Source organism: Dipodomys ordii, unplaced genomic scaffold (assembly GCF_000151885.1).
Source record: "Dipodomys ordii isolate 6190 unplaced genomic scaffold, Dord_2.0 Scaffold105, whole genome shotgun sequence".
Lineage (NCBI taxonomy): Eukaryota > Metazoa > Chordata > Mammalia > Rodentia > Heteromyidae > Dipodomys > Dipodomys ordii.
The window spans coordinates 1590160-1606845 of NW_012267321.1; the positions used below are offsets into that span (position 1 = coordinate 1590160).

Consider the following 16686-nt stretch of genomic DNA (forward strand, 5'->3'; position numbering starts at 1 on the left):
CTCGGCCCCACCCGCTCCGCCCCGCCCCGCCCCCGCCCCGCCCCCACCCCAGCACCGGGGGTCCTCACTCACCTCAGGACCGCCCCTTCCCGGGGGCTCCCCCATTGTGGGGGCCGGGGAGGGGGGCCCTCTCCTCCCCCCCTCTCTTCTCCTCCCCTCCCCTCGAAGGCCACCTCAGCCCAGGGCCCGGCGCACATGGACCCACCTGAGCCAGGCTCAGGGTCCCCCCAGACAGGAGCAGAGCCCGCAGATGTGCCTTGTCTCCGGGGCATGGCTGCCCTGCCTGCCAGTGCCCCCCAGGGTACACCGCCACAAACGCGCCCAGCTACACGTGCGCTCAGCCCTCCTGCACCAGCCAGCACACGCAGCAACGTGGCGCCAGGCTTGGCCACCACCCACCTGGGCTGTGCATGCCTGTGTGCCCGGCCCTCACAGAGCAGAAGGCTAGGCGCGTGTCAGGGAGATGGGGCTGCCACCACGCACACCTCACCCGGCACCCCACACCTGCCCAGCAGCCCAGCTCTCATCCTAGCTCCCCTCCTGGGTAGGAGCGAGTATGGCTTCTATGTGGTAGAATGTTGGCCATCTCTGTGTTCCCGAGGGAGAAACTGAGGCACAGAGAACTTGCCCCAAGTCACCCAGTTGTAGAAATCGCAGAGGCTTAGAGACAGCAGGCTCCCCTCTCTCTTCATTGTATGCCCCTGGCATGCACAGGCATCTGTGCCCAACCATCTCCACAGAGCTCACACAGCTGGGTGCCAGTGGCTACCGCCTGTAATCCCAGCTACTCAGGAAGCTGAGATTTGAGGATCATGGTTCTAAACCAGCCCAAGCAGTAAAATCCACAAGACTCTTGTATCCCATGAACTACCAAAAAGCCAGAAGTGCAGCTGTGGCTCAAGAGACAGAGAGGACAAAAACACTAAAGGTTGCACAGGCACCTTGAGAAGGCAGTTCTGGGTTTCTGGGCAACCTGTGGGGTTCCCAACCCCCCAGCTGCAGGCTCTCTGCAGCACCCTACAATGCCTGAGCAAAGGAGCAGGTGCCTGGGTTTGGGAGAGGCCCTTGTAGATGCACCCCCATCCACCCAGGTGGGGAGCAGCTGGGCTCTGGAAAACAGCTGTGTGTTGGCACCAGCTGTGAGGTTGCGCACCCCTCTACAGTTTGCAAGGATGTTGCAGCCTTGCACATGACCTAGGGAGGACCGCAGCCGGGAGTGAAAGCCCAGTGGGCCCAGGCAGGCACCTGAGAGGTCCAAGCTCTGAGGCAGAGCACACCCCGCCCAAGGTCACACAGGCCTCCACCGGGCACTGTGCTTTCTTGGAAGACAAGGTCGAATGCATTGATTTCCAAGGTCCATTTGGGGCTCCCAGACACCCCAGGGCAGATATCCCAGGACAGACCCCTTTCCCATGCTGGGAGCCAGAGCCTGGGCTGGCTACCTGCACACTGGTGACCTCCAAAAAGGGCTGTGCCCCCCAGTCTGAGGCTCAATTTCCTTCTTTCAAGAGCTGGCCCTTTGCAGCCTGGCTAATATGCTTGGTGCTGGCTGGCACAAGTGGCCAGGCCAAAGTTGGGAAAGCCCTGTGTGACTCACGGGCCTGGCATGGAGTGTGCCAAGTATGGCCTCCTGCTTCCCCAGCCCCAAGGGGCTTGCCCATCATCTCCATCCTCACTGCAGCCTCCAAATGGGGAATGCAGGTGCGAACAGACCTCCAGGCCTCTGACCAAGCCATTACCACACTTGGAAAGGCTATGGCCAGACTCACAGCTTGAGCGAGCACCTACTATGTGCAGGGAAGGGTCTGATCTCCTGCTTCATGGGTAGGGCACTGCGCAAATCTCTGCTTTCGTTGGCAAGAGATAGACATAAAGCCACAAGCAGATCTTGTCAGTCCCAATGATACCTGGAAGATAAAAGGGGGGCACTTCAAATAAAAACAGCTTGTATACCAGAAGCTTTTTTAGCTAAAGGTGATTAGGGAAGGCCTCTTAGAGATGAGCAGCTGGGGAGAGAGGCTTCTAGAAGGAAAGAGAATGCAAAAGCTCTGGGGTAGGGAGGAGCAGGGAGGCTGCAGCCTGAGCGGTACCATGGAAGTGGGGGGACATGGGGAGTAGGGGTGATGAGGTCACACAGCTACAAAGGGTTCCTCTTTTCCCCAGCCCCTAGGCAGCAGGCTGGGCTGAGGGCTGTGTCCGGGTTTGGCTCTCCTCCTGCTTCTGATGGGAAGGTAGGGGAGTGGGAATGATGTGATTTGATTTATGGTTTGGAAGGATTGCTCTGGCTGCGGCAAGCAGGCAGCCGGGATTGGAGGGGCTCCGAGGAAGGAGGAGGAGGAGGGCAGGGAGGAGGGGACTGCAGTGGTCCAGGCTGGGAGGAAGCAGCTCCTGGATGGTTTAGAGCTCTCTCTGTACCCAGCCCCATGTCTTTCTGCTCTATCTCCTACAGAAATTTTCTCTGACAGCTCACTGCACCCCCTGGTACCCCCCCATCCCCCCTCTGCACAGCCCTGCATCCTGGGAGCTTATCTGCTGCACTGTAGTGGAGCGTGTGTGTGTGTGTGTGTGTGTGTGTGTGTGTGTGTGTGTGTGTTGGTACTGGGGTTTGAACTCTGGGCCTAGGCACTGTCCCTTAGCTTTTTCACTCAAGGATGATGTTCTACCATTTGAACTACACCTCTACGTGCAGCGTTTTGGTGATTCATTGGAGATGTCTCATGGACTTTCCTGCCCGAGCTGGCTTGGAACCAGGATCCTCAGATCTCAACCTCCTGAGTAGCTAGGATTCTAGGCATGAGCCACTGACACACACACACACACACTCACACACACACACACATATATATATATATGTAAGTATATATATCTGTGTTCCCACAGATATGCACATATACTTTATTTTCTCACTGGATAAGGGCTGGGTGGGGATGGCCCATGTGGGTGGACAGGAGGCAGGGAGGGAGTACCCTGGAGCCTGTGAATGGTTTGTGGAAGATGGTGGCCACTGGGTAATAACAACCTTCGCAGCTCCTGAAGTCTGCCCCCTCCTCAGGAATGGCCAAGAGAGAGAGGAAGGAGGGTTGTGCGGGTGAAGGTCCCATCACCCCACCTCAACCCCTTTGTCCTGAGGGGTTCCTAAAAAGGTCTGAGGCCTGCTGTCCCCAGGATCCTTTGGAGAGCAAGGTTCTATTCCTGATTTGCTGAGCTCTTGGCCAGGCAGAAGGAAAGAACCCTGCAGAAGCCAGCTCTGGAAAGTTGAAGGGGGGTTGGGGGGGCAAGGCGGGATCTTGGCTTTGGAACGTTGGAGGTTTCCGGCCACAAAGGCAGGGCCTCAGGGGAGCCAAGAAGGGCGGGGAGACACACACACACCAAGAAGCCAAGAAGACAGGCCCTCTGGGATCAGAAGAGAGGAGAGGCACCAGAAAGCAACTGGGATAAGTGGGGATCTGGGGCTAGCAATTGGCACCCACGACAAGGGTGCAGTCTTCAGGGAACCCAGCCTCAGCCCTGACATCCAACACCTCTGACCTTGGGTGCCAAGGTCCTGATGCAGGCATACTGGTTCTTCGGGGCCTTGGTGGTCCTCCAGCTCTTGGGCTTTGGCCATGGGGCTCGAGGAGCTGCGAGGGAGTGGGAAGGAGGCTGGGGAGGAGCCTTGGAGGAGGAGCGGGAGCGGGAAGCCTTGATGCTGAAGGTGAGTGGTGGAAGGGAACCCCCTGGGCTTGGGGGTGAGGACATCCCAGAGTTTGGGAAATGAGGATTTGACAGAATGGGAAGCAGGCCATGGAGGGGGGTGGGGAGTGGGGAGGAGAGACGGGACTGATGGCTGCTGCTTGGCCCAGCATTTACAGGAGGCCCTGGGGTTGCCGGATAGGAGGAGGGAGGAGAATCCTGCCTCAACTGCGGAAGGCCAAGGTACTGAGGTGACAGAGGAGGATCAAGGGGATGAAGAAGAGGAGGAAGCAACACAGGCTCCCCCCACCCCCAGCTCCAGCCCCTCTCCTACCCCTGAGGACACCATCACTTATATCCGTGAGTAACCAAAAGCAGAAGCCGGGTGGTCTTTCAATTGCTTACAGACCAAGGGTGTGACCTCCCAAGAGGCCACTTTCGGAAGTTCCAGAACCCCTTTCCTTCCCTCACTCCTGACCTCCGGAGTCCTAGGGCCCCGTAGCACCCCATCCCCGGTGGCGCCCGCCAGAACCCCCTCCTGTGAGCACCCTGTCCGTCCGTCCTCAGTGGGCCGCCTGGCGGGCCTGGACGCAGGCCTGCATCAGCTGCACGTCCGTCTGCATGCGCTGGACACCCGCGTGGTCGAGTTGACCCAGGGGCTGCGGCAGCTGCGGGAGACGACTGGCAACACCCGGGACACCGTGGAAACCCTGCAAGAAGCGCAGGCCCGCGCCGAGCGCGAGCACGGCCGCTTGGAGGGTGAGTTCGCGCCCCGCGTGGTGACGAAGGTCGGGGGGTCCGGGCCAGGTGGGGGAGCCATGGGGACATGAGGAAGTCATGGAAGCAAAAGAGTCCCCAGAAAATTAGAATGTGTTGGCAGATCTGGGGCCAGAATGACTGGGTTGGGCAGAGGGAGAGACGCTTCTTCCAAGAAGCCAACCCGGCCCTACTTGAATTGCACCACGCCCCCACCGTCCTTGCCCTGAAGTCCCGCCCCCAACGGATGACCACGCCCACACTCTGACCACGCCCCGGAGCCCCTGGCTCCCCCTCATTGGTTGCTGTAGTTCTGACCCAGCCTCCTCGCTGCCCTCTAGCCCAGGCCCTCGCCCCTCCCACCACCACTATGAACACGCCCCCTTTCTCCGCCCGCCTATGAACACTCTGGTCACGCCCTCTTCCCTCCCCGCCCTGCCCGCAGGCTGCCTGAAGGGGCTGCGCCTGGGCCACAAGTGCTTCTTTCTCTCGCGTGACTTCGAGACGCAGCCGGCGGCGCAGGCGCGGTGCGCAGCTCGGGGCGGAAGCTTGGCGCAGCCGGCGGACCGCCAGCAGATGGACGCGTTGGCGCGGTACCTGCGCGCTGCGCTCGCGCCTTACAACTGGCCGGTGTGGCTGGGCGTGCACGACCGGCGCGCCGAAGGTCTCTACCTCTTCGAGAACGGCCAGCGCGTGTCCTTCTTCGCTTGGCACCGTGCACCCAGCCCCGAGCCGGGCGCCCGGCCCAGCGCCGCTCCGCACCCGCTCAGTCCCGACCAACCTAACGGCGGCGTGCTGGAGAACTGCGTGGCCCAGGCCTCGGACGACGGGTCCTGGTGGGATCACGACTGCGATCGGCGCCTCTACTTCGTCTGCGAGTTCCCCTTCTAGCGGGCCGGTTCCCGCCCTTGTGCTCCACCCCACTCCCCTCTCTCCCTGGGCCCCCAAGTGTCCCCCACCTCGGCTGGCCAGGCGCACGTGGAGGGCGGGGGGGGTCGGGGAGGGGGAGCAGGACTCCCCTGGAGTTCAGTAATGGAGATATAAAGTCTCTGCCCCTTCCCTCCCTCTGCCACACCCACACTCCATCTGATCTGGGAAGGAGGGAAGGAGACACCCTGCCATCCCCTAAAGGGGGAGTGCCTTTAATCTTACCCTTACCCTTACTCTCTCTGGAGTCATAGAACGGAGCCAGATGTGGAGGCTTAAACCTGTAATCTTAGCTACTTGGGAGGGAGTAATTGGGAAGGTCAAAGGCCAACCTGGGCAAACCGCTCTCAAGGCCGCATCTCAGTCAATAAAAACTGGAGACATGGTATACGTCTGTCATCCCAGCTACTCAGGAAGCATAACTAGGAGATTCACTGTCCCAGGCCAGAGCCTGAGCAAAACAACAGCAACAACAAACACCAAGCCTCTACTAAAAAAACAAAGCAAAAAAGGTTTGGGGACCTGGCTCAAGTGGTAGAGTGCCTGTCTACAGCAAGCACAAGGCCTTGAGCTTAAAATCTAGTACAGAGAGGGAGAGGGAGAGAGGGAAATACGACAGGACTGCACATGTGGGCAGGACTGCTTCTATCAGAGGGACTGTGACATTGCTCTAGGGGCCTCCTTTGGTGTTCAAAACCACTGGCACCTCTCAAACTGGTGCTGCTCTGCCAGCTGGGGAACACTCCTTGTCCTTATAGTAGGCAAGACTGGGTAGCACCAACTTGGTGTATTTAGGGTCACTGGGCACAAGGGAACTGATGGAATGGAGACAGCGTGTGGCATTTTGTTGTGGGGCCTGAGTAGGATCAGCTCTTTTCCTCCCTGGCCTTCCAGGCCTGGGTCAGGAACCGGCTTTGGACACCCCACAGGGTCTGGGGTTCTGAGATCCTTATATGTATAAGTCTCTGTCTTCTTGTTTGGGCCAGGACCACCCATACCAGCTAAGGGACAGAGTTGTGGGCACAAAAAGAAGGCAGAGGCAAGAAGCAGAGAACCCATTTACGAGAGCTGTTTATGCATCCAGCGAACCCGGGTATTTGTAGCATTAGGGGTTAATTTCTAACTGTGGTCACCTACTGAGAAACCCACCCCCTCCACCAGGCTGGCCCTCCTAATTCTCTGAAGGGTCTTTGGGGGGCGGAGGGGAAAGACCCATTTTCTGAACTACAAATCCCAGGAGGACCAGGAGGCAGATTGTCATTTCCCAGCAGCCAGGGAGAGTGTTTTGTAAGTCCCACCTCTCTCTTTCCTCGTGGTGTTCGCCTACATTTCCCAGCAATCTTAAGGGCCATGCCCCCGATAATGTCAGAACTATGCTGTCTCCAATCAGAGCTCATAGTTCTCTTCCCATCCCTTGGCCTCGCCCACGAGCATTTTGGGAAATGTAGTCCGGCTCCGAGCCCCAAGCGTAGGACCTCAGAAGCCACACAGGTTAATGCACCTGACTTCCCAGTAAGTTTTTCAGAACACAGTTATGATCTGTGTGCAGATTGTAACTATTTTTTTTTGTCTGTCCTGGGCCTGGGCGCTGTCCCTCAGCTCTTTAGCCCAAGGCTAGCACTGTACCACTTGAGCCACAGCGCCCTTCCAGTTTTCTGGTGGTTAATTGAAGATCAGAGTCCCAAGAACTTTCCTGCCCGGCCTGGCTTTGAACCATGATCCTCAGATCTCAGCCTCCTGAGTAGCTAGGATGACAGGTGTGAGCCACTGGTGCCCGGCTTCATAGTTTTGTTTTGTCTTTTGTTTTAATTTTTATTTATTTATTTTTTGTCTGAACTCTGCGCCTGGGCACTGTCCCTCAGCTCTTCAGTTCAAGGCGAGCGCTCTACCACTTGAGCCACAGCGCCACTTCCAGCTTTTTCTGAGGAGTCGAACCCAGGGCCTCATGCATGCAAGGCAAGCAACTGTACCACTGAACCACCTTCCCAGCCCTTTCATAGCTATTTTTTTTATTTTTTTTTTAATTAAAAAAATTGTTTGGGGTCCGGTCATGGGGCCTGAACTATGGGCCTGGGCGCTGTCCTTCAGCTCTTCAGCTTAAGGCTAACGCTCTACCACTTGAGCCACAGCGCCACTTCCGGCTTTTTTCTTTTTGTTTATGTGGTGCTGAGGAATCGAACCCAGGGCCTCATGCATGCAAGGCAAGCACTATACCACTGAGCCACCTTCCCAGCCCCCTTCATAGCTATTTTTAAATGAAATACATTCATATGAAATCTCAGTGGGCATAGAAATTGGTAAGAAATGCTTCTCAGCATTGGAGGCATGGCTCAGTTAACTAGAGCACCAGCCAATGAGTGAAAGCACCTAGTTCCAGGTTCCAGTCCCAGTCTGAGACTTAAGAAAAAAAAAGAAATGTTTCTCAAATTTTGAGTGACTGAATTATGTATTGAATTATAATATGAAATTTCTTCCTGTACTTGAAAAATGTGTGCTAGGCACTGGTCCGCCCAAACTTTAAAAAATACAAATCTGGGCTGGGAAGGTGGCTTAATGGTAGGGTGCTTGCCTAGCATGCATGAAGCCTTGTGTTCAATTCCTCAGCACCACACACACAGAAAAACCTGGAAGTGGTGCTGTAGCTCAAGTGGTAAAGCGCTATCCTTGAGCACGAGTAGCTCAGGGACAGTGCCCAGGCCGAGTTCAAGCCCCAGGACTGGCAAAAACAAAAGAAAATCTTTTTATTTGGAGATAATTTCAAATATACAGAATACCTGCACAAATACGAATCGTAGAGGCACACGAGAACTTTTTACTCAGGTTACTTAATGGTTCACGGCGTTGTTTGAGCCACTCTCCGTGCCTCAGTTCCCCTCCCGCAACCTCCCACAGAAGGATGTGTGATGTCTGTGAGGCTGGCTGTTGGTGTGGGCGAGGCTCCTCCGCCGGGTGCCTGCTCTGATGGCGGTGCCACCTGGCAGGCTGGCTTCCTGCCGGGCCACCGCGCGGGCCCAGGGCGGGCCGCGTGTCGCAGCGCATGGCTGCACACCTGCTCGCCCTCCTCCGGGCGGCTTCCCAGCGCTTCGCCAACGCGGACTGGATGGAGTGGGATCCCGGGAGGGGTTCATCCGCATTGATTTCTTAATGAATGCGGCTACGCCTTCTGACATCCTGCGGTTTTCCCAGCACTGCAAGCTTCTCCCGCGGGAGGCCGCGGTCTTTGGTTGGGTTCTAAGCCCAAAGCAAGGCGCTCCTCCATTGATCCTGTCTGGACCCCTGAGACCAGCGCTCAGCCCGGGAGGACGGCACTGCGATCCTGTCCCTTGCACAGACGAGGACACTCGAGGCCCAGAGAGGTGAAGTGACTTTTATGAGGTCACCCAGCAAGCAAGTGGTGGAGTCAAGATTTGACTGGTCTGACTCCATGAATCTATTCAATTACATAGAGCACCTTTCAAGGTAAACGGCAGTCACGCGAAGAATCGGGATTGGAAAGACCGACAAACCAGTGGGAGGTACACTCATTCTGGGGGAGTGGGGCAATTTAACATTCCAGAGGAGGGGCTGACACGCAGGGGAGGAACTGACATCTGGGGGCGCGGCTAATATCGCAGGGAGGGGCTAACGTTTAGGGGCAGGGCTAACAACGTGAGGGAGGAGCTAACATTTAGGGGCGGGTCTAATATCTTGGGGGGAAGGAGCTGAAGCCTCAGGGGAGGGACTAACAGAGGAAGGGCGAACATCTTGGGGTAGGAGATGATGTTTCAGTGGAAGGACTAACGCTTGGGGTCGGGGCTACCCCTTGGAGGAGGAGCTGAAGCCTCAGGGGAGGGACTAACACTTAGGGGTGGGGCTACCTCTTGGGGGAGGAGCTGAAGCCTCAGGGGAGGGACTAACACTTAGGGGTGGGGCTACTTCTTGGGGGAGGAGCTGAAGCCTCAGGGGAGGGACTAACACTTAGGGGTGGGGCTACCTCTTGGGGGAGGAGCTGAAGCCTCAGGGGAGGGACTAACACTTAGGGGTGGGGCTACTTCTTGGGGGAGGAGCTGAAGCCTCAGGGGAGGGACTAACAGTTAGGGGTGGGGCTACATCTTGGGGGAGGAGCTGAAAGCCTCAGGGGAGGGACTAACAGGGGTGGGGCTACTTCTTGGGGGAGGAGCTGAAGCCTCAGGGGAGGGACTAACACTTAGGGGTGGGGCTACATCTTGGGGGAGGAGCTGAAAGCCTCAGGGGAGGGACTAACACTTAAGGGCAGGGCAAACTGTAGAAGCTAAGGTTCCAGGGGGAGGAGCTAGATTGAGAGGCGGAGCCAACGCCCCAGGGCGGGTCCGACAGCGCAGGCTGTGGGGCGCGGAGCTCATAGTAAGAGGCGACCCTGCTGGCGCTGAGCGCTGGGAGTAGAGAGCGAGACAGCCAGGGGAGCAGCCCCACGGCAGGATTTGCCTCCCAGGCGGGCGGGCGGGAGGGAGGGAGGTAATTATGCCATCTTAATCACTACCTCTGTTTCTCCCAGGCGAAGAGGGAGGGGAGGCGGCGCCCCCGGCGTGGCCTGGTTTGAGATGTTCCCTGCCGCAGGAGACACTCTGTCATCAGATGTCGGGAAATAGCTGTCGGGAGACTTCACCTCCTGACACCTGCAGCCCCGCCCCGCAGGTTGTAGGCTCTGCTCCCCGGGATGGGAACTTCACTCATTGGAGCCAGGATGGGCTGCCGAGACCGGATTCGAACTTAGGACCCAGGAAGTCCCCAGCCACAACCCGGAGGTATGCAGGGGGGTGGGGGGGGGATGGGGTGCACAGGCGAAGGACAGGGCTGGGAAAAGCTGACAGAAACCCAAATCCAGGCCCGGCCTCCGGTCCCTCGCTTTCCCTCCTCCACTCCACGTCTGGGCTACTTGGAGGCCCACATTAGCCCCAGGACAAGGTCTAGCCGGGCCTGCACCCACTTCCTCTCCCTGTACCCTTTCTTTTCCACCGCCAGCCCTGCCCCTCACACCACAGCCTCCTCTTTGGCCAGCCTGGGTTGGGAGCGTCCCTCCTGCAGACTGTCCCTAACTCCCTGCCTCCTCCTCACCCCAGAGGCACAACCAACAATCAGCTGACTATGAGACACCCCCCCCAGACTCTATGTGCCAGTCCATAAAATGGGTGCACCCACTTCCTGTTGTTCTAACAAATCGCCAGGAATCTGGGGGCTTTACACCAGACAAATTCATTATCTTACAAGTTCTAGTTGAGGATAAGACTCACATGGACTTTCCTGCCTGGGCTGGCTTCGAGCCACAATCCTCAGACCTTAGTGCCCTGAGTGGCTGGGATTACACGCATGAGCCACTGGCACCCAGCTGGTGGATGAAGCTCTCATAGAGGGGCCCATGTAAAGCATTTGGGGTGATCAGGCAATGCAGAAATTAAGAACAATGCATCATCACCAGAACCGGGAAAAGGAGGAAGAGGACCACGGAGAGCCTTCTTGGAAGAGGTGGCCCTTGAGCAGAGCTCTGGATGGGCAGAGAACCCAGGATGCATGAGGCTTAGCATGAGTCCAACCCATGCTCCAGATCCTGCATATGAAGAAGGTAATTCTCAGCCCCCTTGATGGGGTGAATGGTGGACAGGTCAGGGATTCCAGAGGAGATGACACCTGATTGGAGTTTGAAGGATGAATAAGAGTTTGTTGTGTGCATCAATGGGACAAAACAATGGGTACCAGGGCGAAGAGACAGGACAAATGCTGGTGTATGCACATTTGGGTGCACTTGTGAAGGTGTGTGGTTTACTCCAGGAACTGAAAAGGAGGAGGAAGAGGAGGAGAAGGGGGGGGGGAAAGGAGGAAGGGAAGTGGGAGCTGGCAGGTTGGTGAGGTGGGTAGAGCTACAAGAAGAAACGCTGCAAATGCCAGGCTGAGGGGCTTCTTACCCTGGGGTGCCCTGGGGAGCAGGCCAGAGCCTCCATTCAAGAAGGAGGAAACTGAGGCCCAGGCCCAGACAGCACTTAACAGTCTCTGGTTTTCAGGCAGACCCCAGCTTCTACTTCCTCTTCTGTCTATTGGTGAGCTACTTCCAGTTCTTACTTCTGCTCAGACACCTGGAGGGCTTCTGACTCCCACTTCTGGTGAGGTGAGACATGAGGGGACTGGGGGAGGGTGAACTGAGGTTCACAGACAGCAGAGCCCCGTTGACAAGCCAGGCCTCTGAATATGATGAGTTCATCTGCCTTGCTATGGGATTTGATTTTTTCCTCTGGGCCTCAGTTTCCCCACATGAAGGGCAGGCTGTCTTGAAGGTCAGCTCCCTGGCAGCTCTCAGGCCTTGAACTTGAGGATACTGGGTTTCTCATATCAGGAGCTAACAGGCCCATGGGGCAGGAGCTGGTTCCTGGAGTGTGTGTGTGGTTGGGGTTTGGCGGGAGGCTGAGGGGCTGGGACTTTGTCCAAAGGCACTGGGGAGCAAAGAGGGTCAGAGGTCGGCTACAGGCTGGAAGCAGGGAGGCTGGGGAATGGGGGGAAGCCCTAGCTGTGCTGGCTGGATGGGGGTGAGGTTGTCAGGCAGGATAGGAAGGTTGCGTGTTGGTGCTCAGGCCTGTCATCCTAGCTACTCGGGAAGCTGAGATTGGAGGATTGTGGTTTGAAGCCAGCCTGCCTGGGCAGGAAAGGCCATGAGACGCTTATCTTCAAAAAGTCAGAAAGTGGGGTTATGGCTCAAGTGGTAGAGTACCAGCTTTGAGTAGAAAAATATATGAGACAGTGACCAGGAAGTGAATTTAAGGCCCAGGAGACCAGGAAGGCCAAGGGGTGAAGAGGGGGGGAAGTCAGCCGTGGCTGGGTGGCTGGTGGAGTTGCTCTTGGGGTATAGGATGGAGATTTGGGGGGAAGAACTGGGGTGACTAACATGGAGGCTCTGGGTCCCCACAGCCTCGTCTGGCCCATGGAGAACCCTTCGGAGCCTTGGCTGCCGGCACCCCCTGCAGTACTGGGCCCGCCCTGGGCCGCCCTGGTCCTTCTCTACTCCCTGGTGATGGTCACCTCCTATGTCCTGGAGGTGGCCAGCCATGGCCTGCTGGCCCGGGCCGCTGGGCCCCTCCTGCCGCGCCATTTGTCCACCGCCTGGTTTGGCCACCAAGTCACCGTTGACTTCACCTTCACGGCACTCCTGCCCCTGAGCCTCACCTGCACGCGCTCCTGCTGGCCGCTGGGTGGCGCCTTCTGCCGTGCGGACCCCAGCCTGTCCTTCTTCACCTGCTGGGCCAGCGGCCGCCTGCTGGCCCGGGGGGCTGCCGACAGCTATACCTCGCTGTGCCAGCCTGCCTGGGCCCTGGGCCACCACACAGCTCGGCAGATGGTTTTCTGGGCTGGCGGATTCTGGATCTTTCTGCTGGGTCTGGGGGGGCCGGCCCTGCAAGCCAGGAGGGACCAGGCCAGCCTGGCTGTCCCTTCTAACGGGACTCCGGCTGTAGAAGTCTCCAGCCATGGCCAGGGCTTCGGGGCCTGGAGCCCTGTGTTAGACCAGCTGGCATTCGGGTTTGGGGTGCCCCTGGGGGTCATGGCTTTCTCTCGCAGCCTCTTGGGGGCCCAGCTGCAGCTGGCCCGGCTGACTGGGCGCCCCCCACTGCTGGGGCTGCCTTGGGCCACCGCGGCCATGCTCTTCCTTTGCTGGCTCCCTTTCCACCTGTTGCTTTTGCTCAAGTTGTTGGGGGCACGTGAGGCTGGGCTGGACTTGGGGGAGGTCTGGGTGCTGCTCAGACCCCTGGGGTTCAGCCTCGCAGGGGCCAGCAGCTGGCTCCACCCTCTGCTCTGTGTGTGTGGGGGCCAGGCCTTCAGGAGAAGGCTGTGCCAGGTTCTGGGGTCCTGCCAAGGTGCCGGGTGTGGGGAGGAGGTAGAGAGTGCCCAGGCCTGGGCTTGGAGGCTGAGCCATCCAGTGGGAACCTGAGGACACAGTAGGGTGGGGGGGGTCCCCATCTCCTCGATCTCCAAAGCATGTAGGGCTGGGTTGAACACAGCCAGACAGGCTGAGTGGGGTCCAGAGAAGAGAGACAGAAAGGCCGACTGCAACAGATCCAGAGAGGAAGAGAGGAACAGAAGAGAGGGGACGGGGTCCCAGAGAGGGGGAAGAAGAGATCTAGAGAGAGGAAGCCGGGAGAGGTAACTCAGCGAGAACCCGTCCCTCAGGCTGCCTGTCTGTCTGTCGAGGAGTCACAGGGTCTTGGCTGCAGACGGAAGTTGAGGCAGGGCCCAGGTGTGAAGCAGGCTAGGCCAGGGTGCAGAAACAGAACTGGAGCTCTAGAGGAGAAGTAGTGGGGGGAGGGCGGGGGGAGCGACAGAGGTGGACAGACAGAAGAACATGGTGAGAGGTCTGGATCTGGATGGGAAGCTAGGAGGGCAGCCATGGCCCAGGACCGGGCCGATGGGACCAGGGTCCCCGTGATTCCTGCTTGTATTAGGCCATTCTGGAGCTACAGAGGAGAGGAGTCCTGCTGCTTGTCAATCAGAACTGATCCCCTCTTTCACCACGCCCCCCCCCCTCAACTCCCGGCCTCTGAGTAGCTGGGTTACAGTCATGCACCACAATTGGCTGTGTCTTGTCAAGGTTGGAAATCCACAGGTCCCTTCTGTCTGTCCCTGGCCCAAGAAACTACATTTGCCTTTCTTCATTTTAAAGCTGGCTAATTTTTATTTTATGTCCTGAATCTTTTATGTGATTGGGGAAAATCCATCTCCTTTTTCTTTTCCTTTTTGGTGGCGTGGGATTTCCAATGCAGAGCCTCACACTTGCTAGTTTGACACTTTTTTTTCTTTTGTCGGTCATGGGACTTGAACTCTGGGCCTGGGCGCTGTCCCTCAGCTCTTCAGCTCAAGGTGAGCACTCCACCAATTGAGCCACAGTGCCACTCCCGGTTTTCTGGTGGCTCCACCATGGACTTTCCTGCCAGGGCTGGCTTTGAATCATAATCCTCAGATCTCAGCCTCCTGATTAGTTAGGATTCCAGGTATGAGCCACCAGTGCCTGGCCTTACTTTTTTTCTATATGTTTTGGGGTTCTTGTCTGGCAGGACTGGCCTGGGCCGATCTATATTGTCTTATCTCTGCCTTACAGCTGGGATTCTAGGCAAGGGCCCTCCCTTGCTTGTTTATGGAGATGGTGGCCTCTGTAACTTTGTGCCCAGGTTGATCCTAGAGCCTCAGTCCTAATCTCTGCCTCCTGAGTAGCTGGAATTACAGGAGTGAGCCACTGTACTAAACCTCTCTTCGGAAAAGGCATTGGAGTGCTCTCTTAACCTTGGCTGTACATTAGGGTCTCTGAGGGTAGTTTTCAACCTCAATGTACTGTACAGTCATGTTACAGCATCCCCAAGTCCAGTTTACTCATTAAAAAAAGGGGGGGCTGGGAAGGTGGCTCAGTGGTAGAGCACTTGCCTTGCATGCATGAGGCCCTGGGTTCGATTCCTCAGCACCACATAAGCAAAAAGAAAAAAGCCGGAAGTGGCGCTGTGGCTCAAGTGGTAGAGCGCTAGCCTTGAGCTGAAGAGCTGAGGGACAGTGCCCAGGCCCAGAGTTCAGGTCCCATAACCGGACCCGAAAAAAAAGAAAAAAAAGGAAAAAAAAAAAAGGAAACCCTGACAGGCAAGCCCACGCTGGGAAGGTAAGAGGAAGCCGCTGGATCCCCCCAGGACTTAGAAGCTGCACTGTGGTTTTGTGGAAATCAAGTTCCTTGGGCTGAGGTCAACCACAGCTGGGACCGCATGGGCCTGGGAAAATGGTCCGACTCCGCCCTCGTGTGGTGACTTGTGGAACCACACCCAGGACTCTTCAATACAGGATCCAATCAAACCAGACTGCGCTAAGCTGAAGTTGTGCTAAGAATAACAGATCTGTTTGTAATTGGGGGTTTCTAGTCCTTTCTCTGTAAAACCAGCATGCAGTCCATTCAGGATCCATGTGATCACATAATTGGGTTAAGATGAAATTGCTCCTTTTCAGAGAAAGTAGGTGAACCTCAAGAAAAGGCTGGGGTGACTTCGTCAATGCATTCCCAGGATGAGCTCAGGGAGTGGAAAGGGGAAGTAATGAAAGGGACTGTTCACAGGAAATAAAACAAACTGTCAGCAGACTGTCTTTGGAGGTTCTGGATATTTCTCTGTCTAGAGGAATGTCAAAAGTTGAACAGGAGTTTGCTAAAATTCTTTTTAAAAACTGGGGGGGCGGGGAGTGGAAAAGTTGGGTGTGGTGGCATGCACCTGTAGTTCCAGTGGGAGGAGGCAGGAGGATCCAGGCCTTGTGTGAGAGACCCTCAGAAAAACTAAAGCACAAAGGGCCGGGGACAAGGCTCACATGGTAGAGCACTTGCCTAGCGAGCGATGCCCTGTGTTCAAACCCCAGTTTCTTCCCCTTCCCCCAAGTAAAAGAGGTGTTGACACCAGAAATAGTGACAGCTGTCACACAATCTGTGACTTTCCAGGGCTGCCAGGGAAAGATGTGCAGCTCTAACGGGAACAGGAAGGTTCAGACCCAGGTAGCGGGTGAAGAGTAAGGCAGGCGGCTGAGGCTCGGTGGACGCCTGGCTTCTCCCTTCCTCCTGGCCTGCATTCCTGCAAGACTCTACCCATCAGGCCTGAGGAGCTTCCCTAATTACCCTCCCCTTTCAGATCCAGGGGTCCAGGCCCCAGCCCTCCTCCCGCCCCCCTCATCCAAGGATGCAGCCCCTCCCTCAGAGAGACGGAGCCAGGCATGCTGTGGCGTTGCGTTTATTTGGTCTCAGAGGCCGAGGGCATGGTCAGACGGGTGGGGATCCTGCTCCAGGGCTGGGGAGCTGGGGTGTCTTCACTGCTGGGCCTGAGGAAGAAGAGCCACAGAAACAGAGAAAGGTGAGGGGGCAGAAGACGGAGGGGGGCAGACTGGGCCCAACTGCCCTCCCCTCCCTCACCTTGTTGAAGAAGTAGATGGAGGCGATGATGGTCAACACTGCCATGGCCAGAGTCACATTCTGGGGAGGAGTTGAGAGGTCAGCACCCTTCCCTGCCCTCCCCAGCCCTGCTCCCCCTCCCCTCCCTCCTCTCCCCTCCGCTCACTTCCTGGAAGTTCATGGCCATCTACTCCTTCAAGCCACACACTCCTTGACCTCTGTCTCCCTTCCCAGGCCTCTGAGCCAGAGAGGGAAGAAGCCACTGGAACCAAGAGGGGGTTGTCGGGGAAACCAGAATGGTGGCCATGGAGACCAGAGAAGAGCATTCTGGGTATGAGGCAGGATAGATGGGACTAGGTAACAGAATCAGAAAACACCTGGAAAGCCAGACACCTGCCACCCTAGTTACTCAGGAAGCTGAGCTCTGGAGGGTC

At 57.0% G+C, this 16686-nt stretch overlaps 2 protein-coding genes across 3 annotated transcripts; both read left to right on the top strand.

Moving 5' to 3' along the window:
• Positions 1-3389: 3389 nt before the first annotated feature.
• Clec11a (C-type lectin domain family 11, member A) lies at positions 3390-5802 on the top strand. Of its 2 annotated transcripts, none has more exons than XM_013027707.1 (4): positions 3390-3694; positions 3843-4032; positions 4240-4431; positions 4874-5802. In XM_013027707.1, exons 1-4 carry the CDS (start codon positions 3548-3550, stop codon positions 5317-5319), a joined length of 975 nt encoding a protein of 324 aa, XP_012883161.1. In that variant the 5' UTR covers positions 3390-3547; the 3' UTR covers positions 5320-5802. The 2 variants fall into 2 exon arrangements, with proteins under 2 accessions (XP_012883161.1, XP_012883162.1); XM_013027708.1 differs by having other exon boundaries at positions 3852-4032.
• Positions 5803-12244: 6442 nt separating this feature from the next.
• On the top strand, positions 12245-15880 carry LOC105994166 (formyl peptide receptor 2-like). Its single transcript, XM_013027595.1, has 2 exons — positions 12245-13052; positions 15750-15880. The coding sequence occupies exons 1-2, from the start codon at positions 12245-12247 to the stop codon at positions 15878-15880; spliced, it is 939 nt and encodes a 312-aa protein (XP_012883049.1).
• Positions 15881-16686: the final 806 nt, after the last annotated feature.